This window comes from Erinaceus europaeus, chromosome 18 (assembly GCF_950295315.1).
Source record: "Erinaceus europaeus chromosome 18, mEriEur2.1, whole genome shotgun sequence".
NCBI classification, from domain to species: domain Eukaryota; kingdom Metazoa; phylum Chordata; class Mammalia; order Eulipotyphla; family Erinaceidae; genus Erinaceus; species Erinaceus europaeus.
Window position 1 is genome coordinate 73983679 of NC_080179.1, and position 14944 is coordinate 73998622.

Consider the following 14944-nt stretch of genomic DNA (forward strand, 5'->3'; position numbering starts at 1 on the left):
CCCTCCCCAGCCCTTTAACCATAAACTTTTCCTTACATTTTCATAAGTAAAGCTACTTTAGTATGGACTGACTTATCCTTAAAAGAGACTCTAGTCTAGGCAGTTTTGCAAAGCTGAAAATTCTATATTAATAGAGCATTATTATTATTATTATTTTTTTAAATCACAGCACTCACTGCTCAGCTCTGGCTTATGGCAGGTGCTAGAGAGCGAACCTGAAACCTATGAACTTCAGGCACGGAAGTCTTTTTCACAGTCATTAGGCTATCTCTCCATCTTTGATCCAGCAATTTAAGTTCCCACTATGCTTGACCCTTCGGAAGCTTATGTTACTAGTTCAGCCCAACAGCAGACATTCTAGCCCTCCTTTCTACCTGGAAGGAAAAAAGGGAGGGGGGGTGTGTGGACAGAGACACTGAGTCTACTGGAAGCAGGAGAATCACTAGTAGCAAAATAAAGTAACATAACATAAAATCAAAAGGTGACTGCTCATCTTCCAACCTTAAAGCTTTTCAATTTCAGAGTATCATATAACCACCCTATCTAAGACCCATCAACTCAGATGTATATATAGCAACACAGAATGCTATTTATTTATTTTTTAAAGATTTTATTTATTAACGAAAAAGTAGGAGGAGAGAGAAAGAACCAGACATCACTCTAATACAAGTGCTGCAGGGGATTGAACTCAGGACCTCATGCGTGAGTCTAATGCTCTACCCATTTGCGCCACCTCCCGGACCAGCAGAACTCTATTTGTTTGTATCTATTTATTTATTTTTACCAGAGCATGATCAATTCTGGCTTAAGGCAGTGCTGGGGACTGAGTCTGGGATCTCAAAGTTACAAACATGAAAATCTTTTGCATAACCATTGTGCTATGCTAGTTCCCTACTTTCTACTCGGTTTTATTGATCTGTTCATCTATTTATTTATTTAGTTCTGGCTTATGGTGGTGCTATGGAATGAACCTGGGAGCTATGGTACCTTAGGCATGAAAGGCTTTTTACACACACACAAAAAAGAAGGCTCTTTGCATAACCATTAGTCTCCCTAGCCCCTAGATATTATTTTTCATACAACTGGGAAATGGCCTGCCCTGAGCAATGACTTGTCTTGGACAACGAAAATAATCCACAGCATAAACTGACGTATTTACCCACCCTGACAAGTGTGAAGAGTTTATTCCAAGGATGTTCAGGGGCTCTGGAATTAAGCTCCCAGAAGTCAAGAGCTCCCCTAGGGTAGAACAGCAACAGGTGCTTAGAAATGACACAGCACTCACCGACTCGTTAAGACCTCAGGGTCTGAACTGATCAAAGCTACTCAAGAATGCTACGGGCAGTGTCCTGGATTATAAGAACTGCCACAGAAGAGACGACAGTTCACTGCCAGAGCTGGAAGCGCGCCTGCTGCTTAGGCAGTAGCACCCAGAACCGGAAGCGCCATGTGGCACTACCCCTCTACTCACCCGTCTGTGGCGGGCTTCTTCCGGAGAATACTTGGCCGGGGGGAAGAGCCCTGGGCTGGGGCGCTGGTGCTAGCACTCTGACTGTGGGTCTGCACCACGGTTGTTGCCGCCGGAGAAGCACTGAAAGGATTGCTGATAGGGTTGGCTACGATTGTAGCTCCGTCTGCCAGCACCACTGCTGAAGGAGAGAGGGGGGCAGGAACCACAGGAGAAAGGAAATAGGAGACACATTACTGGGTGCCACACAAGACAAAGATGATCTGACCGTCAGAACCAGAGTCCGTGCTATGGCCACTCAGTGCCAGGAGACGAGACAGAAGGCAACATGCTTCTCTGCCTAGGCAGAGAGCAAAGTGGAAGAGGTTACTGTGTGTACTGATATGTGGTAACAATCATTACATCTTCTTGGCTTTGGGAGTCGGGCGGTAGCGCAGCGGGTTAAGTGCACGTGGCGCAAAGTGCAAGGACCGGCGTAAGGATCCCGGTTCGAGCCCCTGGCTCCCCACCTGCAGGGGAGACACCGCAGCAGTGAAGTAGGTCTGCAGGTGTCTGTATTTGTCTCCCCTCCTCGCTCCATTTCTCTGTCCTATCCAACAATGATGACAACAATAATAACTACAAAAATAAAAAAGAAGGGCAACAAAAGGGAATAAATAAATAAATTAAAATTTTTTTCTTGGCTTTGTAATCATTACTACTGACAAATGAGGTAAAGTACATAGTAACACTCAGTAAGCAAACACTTATTTACAGCGTCTGTAAAATGAGCACACCACAGTTACACAGTGAACTGGCTCTCTCAAGGCTTTTTTTTTTTTTTTTAGTTTATTTATTCATGAGCAATATCGGAGAGAGAGAGAAGGAACCAGACATCACTCTGGTACATGTGCTACTGGAGATCAAACTCAGAGCCTCATGCTTGAGAGTCCAGTGCTTTATTCACTGTGACACCTCCCGGACCACGACTCTCAAGTTCTTTACAGAGAATTTTCCCATGTGACAATGCATATTACACTGCTTATTTAACTTCGTTTCTTTTTTTTAAAAAAATTTATTTATTCCCTTTTGTTGTCCTTGTAGTTATTATTGATATTGTCATTGTTGGATAGGACAGAGAGAAATGGAGAGAGGTGGGGAATATAAAGAAGGGGAGAGAAAGACACCTGCAGACCCGCTTCACACCGCCTGTGAAGTGACTCCGCTGCAGGTGGGGAGCCAGGGGCTTGAACCGGGATCCTTACACCGGTACTTGCACTTTGCACCACGTGCACTTACCCCACTGTGCTACTGCTCAACTCCCCTTATTTAACATTTTAAAAAATTTATTTTAAAGATTTCATTCATTTATGAGAAAGACAGGAGGAGAGACAAAGGACCAGACATCACTCTAGCACATGTGCTGCTGGGGATCGAACTCGGGACTCATGCTTCAGAGTCCAAAGCTTTACCACTGCGCCACCTCCCGGATCACTATTTAACTTTGAATACAGTGAACTTGACATACAAATCCTCTTTTTATGTGGCTCTATTAGTTACATATATATATTGAGAGATTAATATGGGGGGTGGCGCACCTGGTTGAGCACACACGTTACAGGGCACAAAGACCCAGGTTCGAGGCCCTGGTCCTCACCTGCAGAGGGAAAGCTTCATGAGTGGTGAAGCAGGGCTGCAGGTCTCTCTCCCTCTCTATTTCCCCTCTCCTCTCAATTTCTCTCTCTATCGGTAATAAATAAATAAAACATTTAAGAGAGAGAGTGAGCGAGCGCGAGCGAGTGCCAGAGCATCAATCACTCCAGCACACAAAATATCAGAGATCAAATGTGGGACCTAACACTTGACTTTAAAAAAAAAAGTCCAGCACATATCCACTGTACCACCTCAAAGGCAGTGTGGCACCTAAGTTCTAAGCAATTTCTGTTATACAAAGTAAATTAAGGTTTAGAAAAGTTTACTTGAGATCATAAAGAAAAGAAAGGGGGTTGGCAAAAGTTGACTCCGCAAGTGTACCGTCTTGCCATGCGCGTGACCCCGGTTCTAGCCTGGCCCCTACCAACTTGCAGCTTTGCTGCTGTGGCTTCTTTCTTTCTCTCTCTCTTTCTCTTGTCTCAACATTTTTACTTATTTATTATTGGTTAGATACAGAAGGAAATTGAGAGGAGGGGGAGATATAGTAGGAGATAGAGAGACACCTGCAGACCTACCTCACAACTTGTAAAGCTTTCCCCCTGCAGATGGGGGATCAGGGGCTTGAACCTGGGTCCTTGCACACTAGAGTGTATGCGTCTCTCTGACTCTTGTCTCTACTTGAAGGAGGAAAAAAATCCCAAAAAGCCACAACTGCCTTCATCCTGCCAGGACCTGTCACCTTGTCTCCCAAAGAAGAAATGAAACCAGTTGCACCTTAAAACCATGGGTCTTTTTCCTGAGGGGCTTCGACTAGTTTCCTATGCAACCTGTCTTGCAGCACAAAGTCAATTCTACAGAAGCTGCAGTAAAGTTTATTTGGATATTTAAAAAGGAACAAAAAATCCAAAAGCACCCGGCAGAACCAGGATTTATTATTATTAGTTGCCAGGGCTTCATGGTTCTGTTTTTTTTTTTTCCCTTCATATACAGAGGGGAAAGATGAGACCACAGCAATGAAGCTTCCTCCCGTGCGGTGGGGGCTGGTTCAAATCTGGGGCACATGCACGGCGATGCAGGTGCCATCCTAGGTGAGCAATCATGCCGACTCACAAGAATCAGAAGTTAAACCCAAGTGTATCTCTCTCGTTCACAGCAACTTGAATATAAAAACTGAAGGCTACCTGAAGTCTTTCCTTCAGGCTGGGGCTGCTGGGTACCCAGTGGTGCCGGCTGGAGTCCCTGTGTGCTGATTGGGGTCGCTGAGTGAATTCCCTGGGTGCCGATTGGTGCTGGCTGTATTCCTGGGGTCCCAATGGGGGCTGGCTGTATTCCTTGTGTGCTGATGGGTGCTGGCTGGATGCCTTGAATATGTCGGGCATGAGACGCATCCACTGTCATCAGCTGCATAGGGTTCAGGTGAACTGTAGATGCCACTCCGACGCCGGTCTGAGCTGTGATGCCAGAGTTTGGGGCTTGAGCTGAAACTAAAGATGATGCAAAACAATGACTCCAAGAAAGTCCAGTCTGGCTAGACACAGCTCATCCAATGCGCCGGCACAAAATTTCCCACTGTGCAATCTAAGACTTCAGTTATAAATAAAGTGCGTGCGTGCGTGTGTTTGTGTGTGTGTGTGTGTGTGTGCGTGCTGGGAACAACTTCTCCCCACAGAGAAAATCAACCCACCAAGAAAAAAAATTAAAAAGTGTTGGTATGCTTCTAAAAACCCCTTCTGTTTCATTAGTTTAATCCCCCCTGCTTAACACTGTATTCTATTTACATAACTACTGCATTCTATTTACATAACCACTGCGGTGGTCTATTTACATAAATCACTTTTACATTTACATAAAGCACCACCCTCCCTCCAGGGCATTGGTGGTTCAGTGGTAGAATTCTTGCCTGCTCCACCCCCTCTCCTTGTCACACCCTGATTTTCACCAGTCACTTTTCTCTCCACCCTCTGTATGTCACATCTTGTTTACACCCTACTTGGAAAGTATGTAAGGACAACATTGTTCGTTTTAGTTAGTTGGTAGTTGTGTTAGTTTTAGTCTAGCTTAGTAGACTGTGCTGCATCCTGCATGAATAAAGAGATACTGCGTACAGCTCAACCATGAGTCCCTGGTCGTCTGTTACCCGCCCGTGAAGCCAGCCCGTTGAAAACAACAAAAAAGGAAACACTTGATTTGTATTTTGAACCCACAGAATCTACAACTGACGAAACAGTTTCATATCACTACTGTGTTCTAAGTATCCGAAGCCTCTGTGATTAGGTGAAATGAATCACTCTGCCATCCATGTACCCGATGGCCCAATATCCTGCTGGCTGCAGCCCTGGACAGCACAGAGAAAAGCAGTGCTCACTATCTGCAAAGCTTTCTGCCTAACGTGAACCAGAGTCTGACAGAAACAGGTTATACATGCCTTGGGGTGAAGCTTTTTTTTTTTTTCCCCTGGAATGGCAAAAGGAACATTTTAATGAGTGATGAGTTAAAGGTAGTTGGACTAAAACTGAAAAAACAATACATCCTACAAATGACACAAGCCCCATGTGAGTCCTGTTTCATTTATGTTGACTGTATTGTCCTTCCTTTTATTGATCCCTCCAGAGCAGTGCTCAACTCAGGCTTATGATTGTGCTGGGGAGTGAACCTGGGACCTCAGAGCCTTAGGCATGCAAGTCTGTTCTGTAGCCATTATGCTGGCTCCCCAGCACCCACCAGCATTACTCTATCATGCTAAGGTATACAGGACTGGATAAAAGTGCACAACTATCCTGAAATGACAACTTTTTTGAGTTCAGAGACAGTGATTTTAAATTTTCAAGCTTTAGTTTTTAGCTTTGCTTGAGGCTGGAAAAAGCTAGAACAGTTAAACGCCATATTTGATATTTTCACTATTCAGTTTTCATCTCATTGCTTATAAGTTTAAGTGCTGAAAGCACGAGACTCGCACCTGGGTACTGTCGGATGGTGGACACTGAGCTGGTGATGGGGGTGTAGGTGTGCGCAGCCAGCGGGTAAGCAGAAGATGGGTATGTTGGCAGAAAGTACTGGAACTGAACAGGAACAGACGGTCTATAAAGGGAGCACAGATAAAATGGATTAAAAGTCTATTTTTTTCCTTTACTTTCAAAGGATTCTTCTTCCCCTTAGATCCAATTCATACTTCTAACTGCAGCACCAACATTTCCAGCATGTATCCTGAATTCTAAGCTCAAGGGACACACCCCTAGAGAAAACACTCAAAAAGTCTAATGGACACTACTGATGTCTACTATCAAGTCAGTGCAAAAACCTTTACAACAGCAACAGCCAAAACTAACTCATAACAGCACCAGTAGTCTAGTGACCACAAACTCAGATTGGTTTAGTGGCAAATTTTAGCAAACATATGTAAAACAGTAATGCCAGACACACCCAAACTGATTTCAAGACCCAAATAGGAGGAAAAGTTTGATAAAGCCTCGAGAGAAAACAAATCTCCCCTTTTACATTCATGTAAAAATTCCTAAATAAAATTCAGTTATGTCCCATGTAATATGAAACACATAGCAAATACGATTGCTTACAGGAAAGAAGAAGTGACTCAATGTCAGAATTTCTATTGTTTTAGGTATTACAAAATGTTGTCAAAATAACAATCATTTCAAATGTTTTCCATAAATTGAAATTCGTATCATCCAAGTTGCAGAGGAGTTCCCATCCAGATCAAGAATGAGACGTGGATGTTGTTTCTGCCCTAATCAACATGTTATAAGTAACAGTAAGAAAAGAAAAAAGGTGTACGGTCTAAGGGGGAGAGGGGCCAAGTGGTAACTCACCTTGTTAAGCGCACACACTGCTGTGCACAAGGACCCGGGTTCAAGCTCCCACCTGCAGGGGGAAGGCTTCCCAAGTGCTAACGCAGTACTGTAGGCGTCTCTCTTACCTCCCCAGCTCCTTCTTGATTTATCTCTCTATCTAAATAAGTAAATAAATAAGGGGAAGGGGTAAATAAAACTCCCCTCATCCTGTAAGTGTACATATCTGTAGAAAATACCTACACTGAAAATCTGACTCAGTCCATAAGCTTTTAAAATTTTTTTAAAGGTACTTTATTTATTGGGGGCCGGACGGTGGCACACAGGGTTAGGTGCACATAGTATGAAGTGCAAGGATCCCAGTTCAAATCCCGGACCCCACACCTGCAGGGGGGTGGCTTTACAAGTGGTGAAGTAGGTCTTTTTTTTTTAAAATTATTTTTATATTTATTTATTTATTTTCCCTTTTGTTGCCCTTGTTGTTTAACACTGTTGTGGTTATTGATGTCACAGTTGTTGGATAGGACAGAGAGAAATGGAGAGAGGAGGGGAAACAGAGAGGGGGAGAGAAAGACAGACACCTGTAGACCTGCTTCACCGCCTGTGAACTCCCCTACAGGTGGAAAGATATATATATATACACACACACACACACACACATATATATATATATATATTTTTTTTTTCAACTTCAACACTTATGAAGTTTTCCTTGTGCAGGTGGGAACCGGGGACTTGAACCTGGGACTTCTGCACTGTGACATGTGCTCAACTAGGTGCGCCACTGCACCAGTCCATAGGAAAAAAAAATTTTTTTTTTTAAATAATTGATCCTGGGGCTTTGGAGCCTCAATCATGAGAGTCTCTTTGCTATCCACCTCTGCCCAATTTAAACTTCTTTATGTGGTATTAAAGTTTGAAGTCAGGGCCTCCTGTTTATGCTACACTGCTAAGCAGTCTCTTAGGGTAATTTTCCATTCTTTATCTCTCGGGGGAGAGGGCCTGAGGTGGAGGAACAAAGGGAAAAAGGCACCACAGCACCATCCCACCCTTTCAGAGCCCCCCCCCCGCTAATTTATTATGCGTACATCTGGTGCCAAGCCTCACACCTAGTGCCCTAAACAACAGCACATGCATTCTACCAGGAAAGCTCTTCTTTCTCCCCACTAAGATTTAGAGCTAAGGCTGGGGGTAGATAGTATAATGGCTATGCAAACAGACTTTCATGTCAGAGGCTCTGAAGTTCTAGGTTCAATCCCACACACGACCATAAGCCAGAGCTGAGCAGTGCTCTGGTAAAGAAAAGAAAAGGAAAAAAAAAAACAAAAAAAGATTTAGAGCTAGCAACTGTGTTCAGCAAAGTTGATGGACACATGATCAATATATTAAGACCTATCAATAACAGAAAGACATTGAAACCGATGCAGTTCTGAAACTTCCTTATATCATGTCCTGGGCTGTCACTATGAGAGGAGAGAGATACAAATGTGGAGCAGGGCAGGTAACAGGCTTGAGCCATCGGCATGTGCTACAGTGTTTTTTTTTTTTTTTTTTTTCTGTACCAGAGCACTGCTCGTCTCTGGTTTATCGTGGTGTCGGGGATTCAGCCTGAGACCTCAGGAGTAAGACTTTGTTTGTATAACCGTCATGCACACTTCCTACTTCTGCCTACTGAAGTAGACTAGTAGAAAATGACCAGTGAATAAAAAAAAAAAAAAAAAAGGGTGAATCCCATAGCAATGACCAGAATGAGAACTCTTGATTTCTAAATAATTCAAAGGAACAGGAGGTGGGTGGTAGTACAGCGGGTTAAGCGCACGTGGCACAAAGCTCAAGGACTGGCATAAAGATCCTGGTTCGAGCCCCTGGCTTCCCACCTGCAAGGGAGTGGCTTCACAGGCGGTGAAGGAGGTCTGCAGGTGTCTCTTTCTCTCCCCATCTTCCCCTCCTCTCTCCATTTCTCTCTGTCCTATCCAACAACAACATCAATAACAAAAACAATAACTACAGCAACAATAAAAAACAAGGGCAACAAAAGGGAACATAAATAAATAAATAATTATTAAAAAAAAACAATTCAAGGGAGTTGGGCAGTAATGCAGCTGGTTAAGCGCAGGTAGCACCAAGCGCAAGGACCGGCATAAGGATCCCGGTTCGAGCCCTGGTTCCCCACCTGCAGGGGAGTCGCTTCACAGGCGGTGAAGCAGGTCTGCAGGTGTCTGTCTTTCTCTCCCCGTCTCTGTCTTCCCCTCCTCTCTCCATTTCTCTCTGTCCTATCTACCAACAACAATAACTACAACAATAAAACAATAAGAGCAACAGAAAGGAATAAATAAGTAAATAAATATTTAAAAAATAATAATAATTCAAAGGAACAGATAAGCCTGGGAGAAATGGCAGGTCCCAGGGCTGAGACTGACCAAATTCATGAAGAATCTGGAATTACATGTGGTGGGAAGAAAGAAAGAAGTAGGGCAGGAGGAGACAGCATAATGGCTCTGCAAACAGACTGTCAGGCCTGAGGCTTTGAAGTCCCAGATTCAATCCCCTGCATCACCATAAGCCAGAGCTGAGCAGTGCTCTGGTAAACAACAACAACAACAACAAAATACTAGAAAGATGGAGACATGGCAAACTTGCAGAAACCACTGGGTAAGGGTATCCAAAGGGCTTTTAAAGACCAATCTGGGGGCCAGGTGGTGGCGCACCTGGTTAAGCGCACACACCACAGTGCACAGAGACCCAGGTTCAGGCCCTTGGTCCCCGTGTGCAGGAGGTAATCTTGACAAGTGAAGCAAAGCTGCAGGTGTGTCTATCTCCCTCTCTCAATTTCTGTCTCTATCCAATAATAAATAAGTAAATAAAACAATAACATTAAAAATATATTTTAAAAAGATGAATCTGAATGGTAGACAGCATAATGGTTATGCTAACAAAAGAATCTGAGCACCACAATAGGCGACTTTAATAACAAACATAAACACATGAGGTCACACTGATTTTTAAATTATTCAAATTGTTTTTAATTGTTCAACAATTTGTTTGGCTTTGTATGTTAACTCTCTTTTCAGCCACGAGCTGGTTCCAGATGCCAGCACGATGCTGACCAGATTTCCCTTGACTGACAACCCCACCAGTGTGTCCTGGAGCTCCACTTCCCCACTAGGGAAAGAGAAAGACAGGCTGGGAGTATGGATCGACCTGTCAACGCCCATGTTCAGCGGGGAAACAATTCCAGAAGCCAGACCTTCCACCTTCTGCATCCCACAATGACCCTAGGTCCATGCTCCCAGAGGGGTAAAGAATAGGAAAGCTGTCAGGGGAGGGGGTGGGATATGGAGTTCTGGTGGGGGGAATTGTGTGGTGTTGTACTCCTCTTATCCTCTGGTTTTGTTAATGTCTTCTATTTTAAACAAATAAATTAATTTAAAAGAATATATACAAAGTGGTGAGAGAAATGGTTCAATTTCTAGAGCCTTAAACTTAAATGCATGAGGTTCCACACGAGGTTCCAACTTCAATCCCAGTGCCATATGCACAGCGCTAGTTTCTGTTTCCCTTCTGCCATTCTTGTTTCTTTTATTGTTGTAGTAGAGGAGGGGTGTCTACCTTTCTCTCCTCCTCTGTCTTCCCTCCTCTCTCCATTTCTCTCTGTCCTATCCAACAACGGTATCAGTAACAACAACAATAATAACTACAACAACAATGCAAAACAACAGGGGCAACAAAAGGGAAAATAAATAAATATAAAAAAATTTTTAAAAGAGAGACCAGGACATAGTTTACCCAGTAGCGTATATCCCCTGCTCCTCATGAGGCCCTGGGTAGGAAGCCCAGCTCCACACGGAAGCACCATGGGCGGCACCAAGGAAGTTCCATGAGTAGTGGAGTAACTGTGGTGTCCTTCCTGTTTCTCCTTTTTTGTTTTTTTCGTTTCAGGGAAAAAAATAAATAAATAAGAGAAAAATAGCGGGGGTAGATAGCATAATGGTTATGCAAAGAGGCTCTCATGCCTGAGGCTCCGAAGTCTCAGGTTTAACCCCCCGACACAAGCCAAAGTAGTGCTCTGATAAAAAAAAAAAAAGATGGGGGGAGGGGAGAGAAAACGAACTAACGTCTCTTTACATCAGAGTGAGTAACTCATAAATGTGAAAGAAATAATTGCTAGTTAAACTGTTTTGTAACCACCAAACTGCAACGTCTAGGAACCATCAACCAAACGCTAAAACATAGGTAAGTCAAAGTCTATTAAGGAACAAGACACTCAGAGCACTGACATTTTCCCATACGTGCTACGTGCTAGTTGTTTATAAAGGAGAATGGCTGTGAGGAGGTGGCTCAGCACGTACAGCACAGAACTTGCAGGACTGAGGCCGAGTGTCTGATCCTGAGCACTACATGCGCTGGATTTTAGTGGTACTCCAGCCTCTGCTTCATGAAATAAACTAGTCAATCTTACAAAAACAAAAGAGAGAAAAATACACTTTCACAATACAAACAACATCTGGCAGACACCGCTTTCTCTAAGTAATTAATGTTGATGTAACTAGTCGATGATAATTGGACAAATGAATAGCATGACCTCTCTAGGAAAAAAAGACAAGCAGATAAATGACAGTATGGAAAGCACACCCATCCTACCTGTTGTCACTTCGGGTTTCCATGGCCACCGGGTTTGGAGAGGCCCGATGTCCTGAGATGGGAATGAGGCTACTCCTCTCCGCAGGGTAGTCAGGCTGGATCCGAGGAGAAGTGTGAGTGACCTGCTGCGGCACGACCTTAGCTACAAAGGGCAGAATCCAGTTACTCCTCATGTGCTGGTGCTGGCATGCCGAGACATTCTTGGCCAGCAACAATCTTAGGAATGCAAACAGTAATAAGCCTAGGTTTCTTTCTTTCTTTTTGAGTTTTACGTAAAATAACACTTTTTTTTAAAAAAAAAAGGAAGACTAGTATTTACGGCTCAAGTGAATCAGAAGCACTCAACAGTCCAGTGATCCATTCACACGGTTATTTGTTAAAATGAGGTTCAATATTAGCATGTTAACAAGAGTATCGGCAACCAATTACTCTCCTCCAACCTTTGATGGTTTGAGAAGCCTTTAACATTTTAATTTTTTTTTTTTAAACCAGAGCACACTGCTCAGCTCTGGCTGAGTGGTACAGGGGATTGAACCTGGGACTTCGGAGCCTCAGGCATGACAGTCTGTTTGCATAGCTACTATGCTATCCACCCCCACTCACATTTTAAAATTTTAACTTAACTTTTCTGTGGTGCAGGGGATTGAACCCAGAACCTCCTAGGTGGGAGACATACACTATACCACTGTGTTACCCTAGCCTTTCAGAATTTTTTGCTTTAAATGATGAAAAGTTTCTTAAAAAAAAAAAAAAAAAAAAAAGAAAGAAAATTTTGAATAAAGTCTTTCAAGTTTTTTTTTTTAAGTATTTATTTATTTCCTTTTGTTGCCCTTGTTTTATTGCTGTACTTATTGATGTCGTTGTTGGACAGAGAGAAAAGGCGCAAAGCACAAGGACCGGCCTAAGGACCCCGGTTTGAGCCCCCGGCTACCCCCCTGCAGGGGAGTCCACTTCACAGGCGGTGAAGCAGGTCTGCGGGTGTCTGTCTTTCTCTCCCCCTCTCTGTCATCCCCTCCTCTCTCCATTTCTCTCTGTCCTACCCAACAATGATGACATCAATAACAACAATAGTAACTACAACAATAAAACAACAAGGGCAACAAAAGGGAAAATAAAAAATTTAAAAAAAATCAACCAGAGTGCTGTGAATGAAACGCTAAGGTAAGCAGCACCCCATCAGAATACCCAGCTATTTCCTGAGAGAGACAACAGAGAAGTCTCTGCAGCATGACCGCTGTGATGCCCAACTCAACCACTGATGATGGCATCTATGGTCTACAGAGAGAAGCTGGCATGGAATTTTCCATCAACAGAGGGGTTGATGAGGGGGAAACAACATAGCATTGCTTTTTCACCGTGTCCATAAAAGACAGGGGAAAGCAAGGCCTCCGTAGAAACCTACTCTGTCATTTGGCAGAGTAGAGAAAAAAATGCCAAACTGTAGCAAGTGGTCATGTGAGAAAGACCCAGCCGCAGAGTTCTCTGCTCCAAGCCTTCTGTAGGGCTCAGTGTTAACTTAAGGTTGGCATGGCCCAATTACCTAAAAAAAGAAGAAAGGATTCCCCTCTGTGTCTTCCCATTATTCTGAAAATGTCCTTAAAATGTGCTAAAAAAAAGAAAGAAAGAAAAAGAAAAGAAGGTGGAGAAGTGGTAGCCTGTCCCGTATTCAGGAAGAAAGGTGGGCGGAGGGAAGGATCGGGGAGCCCGAGAGCTCAGGGGCTGGAAGGAGCACTGCTGTGTCTGGTCGTCTGCTGTCTGACAGCTAAGGGCATCACTCTCACCAAAAAGCAACTTGACTTCTGAAGGTACAGTACTTTTTTTTAAAGGACATAGTAGGGGCCGGGTGGTGGCGCACCGGGATAAGTACACATAGAACGAAGTGTGAGAACCTGCAAAGGATCCCAGTGTGAGCCCCGGCTCCCCACCTACAGGAGGGATCACTTCACAAGCGGGGAAGCAGGCCCACGGCTGTCTATCTTTCCTCCTCCTCTCTATCTTCCCCTTCCCTCTCAATTTCTCTGTCCTGTCCAAAAAAAAGGGAAAACCTGAGGGGGGGCGGGGCCAGGTGGTGGCACACCTGGTTGAATGCACATGTTACAGTGCACAAGGACCCAGGTTCGTGCCCCCCCCCACCTGCAGGGGAAAAACTTTGCAAGTAGTGAAGCAGGACTCTTCCCCCCCCTCCCCGATTTCTGGCTGTCTTGATCCAATAAGTAAATAAAGATAGTAATAAATTTTTTTTAAATGGAAAAACTGGCCACCAGGAGTAGTGGATTCACAGTGCAGGCACCAAGCCCCAGTGATAACCCTGGAGGCAAAAAAAAAAAAGACACAGTGATAAATGGTTTTACTCATATATGGAACATTAATAACTAAGCAAACTAGCACAATGCGACAAAAACTACTCGATTCTGGAAAAAAATGGTGGTCACCAAAGGGACAGGGGAGGGGGAGGAACAGACAGCGGGCTAACTGGTAGCAGTGAAGGCACTAGAGAGACAGTGGGGGGCAGGGTGCAATACCTGCGTCCAGGTCAGAAACGGGACCTGGGCAGCAATGTCAGCCGATGGGAAAAATCAATGAGATGTGATTCAAAGGGGGGGGCGGGAGTGTCCTTTATCTCTGGGAGTCAAGACAGCAAAGTGGCCTGTTCATCACTGCAGAGGCAGAAATTAAATCTCTTGGCTAGAGGCTTCCAGAGCACTGCTTCACCTCATGCACCATAAAGCTGTCACTATCTAGGAGAGGTGTTCTAAGCCGCAGCAGGTGAACCAGCCTTATATGCCCGTGAGCTTAACTGCTTATATGCCCGTGAGCTCAGAATGGGCTCACACTTTTAATTGGTTGGGAGAAGAGAAAAAAAAAATCAAAACCAGAACATTTCATGTTACACTGACACTCACATGACAGTGTCTATTAAATGTCTTACTGAAATACAGCCACTCCCACCTGTTCGTGTTGTCTCTAGCTGTGTAGTTGGTCCCAACATATGTGTGGCTTTATGAAGCCTAAAATATGCGGCCCTAAAGAAAGAAACCTGTCTATCTCTACTCTTGATGACTATGATTTGGCTGCCAGAAATCACAAAGTTACTTTAAAAAATGTTAAGCACATAGCTATCAAAAACAGCATCTAGAGGGGCCAGGTGGTGGCACACCTGCTTGAGGGTGTGTGTTACAGTGAGCAAGGACTTGAGTTCAAGCCCCGAACCCCCACCTGCAGGGGGAGAAGTTTTATGAGTGGTGAAGTAGGGTTGCAGGTCTCTCTCAAGCCCCTCTCAATGTCTCTATCAAATAAATAATAAATACTTTCCTAAACATTCAGTGCTTAATTTTCTCATTCTAGATCTTTGCTTCTTTCTGATTTTACCTAGTGTTCTGATCTAGCTATGTCAGTTTTA

At 43.9% G+C, this 14944-nt stretch overlaps 1 protein-coding gene across 2 annotated transcripts in view; it reads right to left on the minus strand.

The window, feature by feature from the left end:
* Positions 1 to 14944, minus strand: part of SAP130 (Sin3A associated protein 130) — a 62778-nt gene that overhangs the window by 26007 nt on the left and 21827 nt on the right. For both annotated transcript variants that reach the window (XM_007520889.3, XM_007520886.3), the window contains exons 11-14: positions 11545 to 11686; positions 6057 to 6178; positions 4282 to 4584; positions 1472 to 1649 (exon numbers count right to left, since the gene is read on the minus strand). In XM_007520889.3, coding sequence (XP_007520951.1) covers positions 1472 to 1649; positions 4282 to 4584; positions 6057 to 6178; positions 11545 to 11686 — 745 coding nt within the window. The remainder of the gene's footprint in view (positions 1 to 1471; positions 1650 to 4281; positions 4585 to 6056; positions 6179 to 11544; positions 11687 to 14944) is intronic.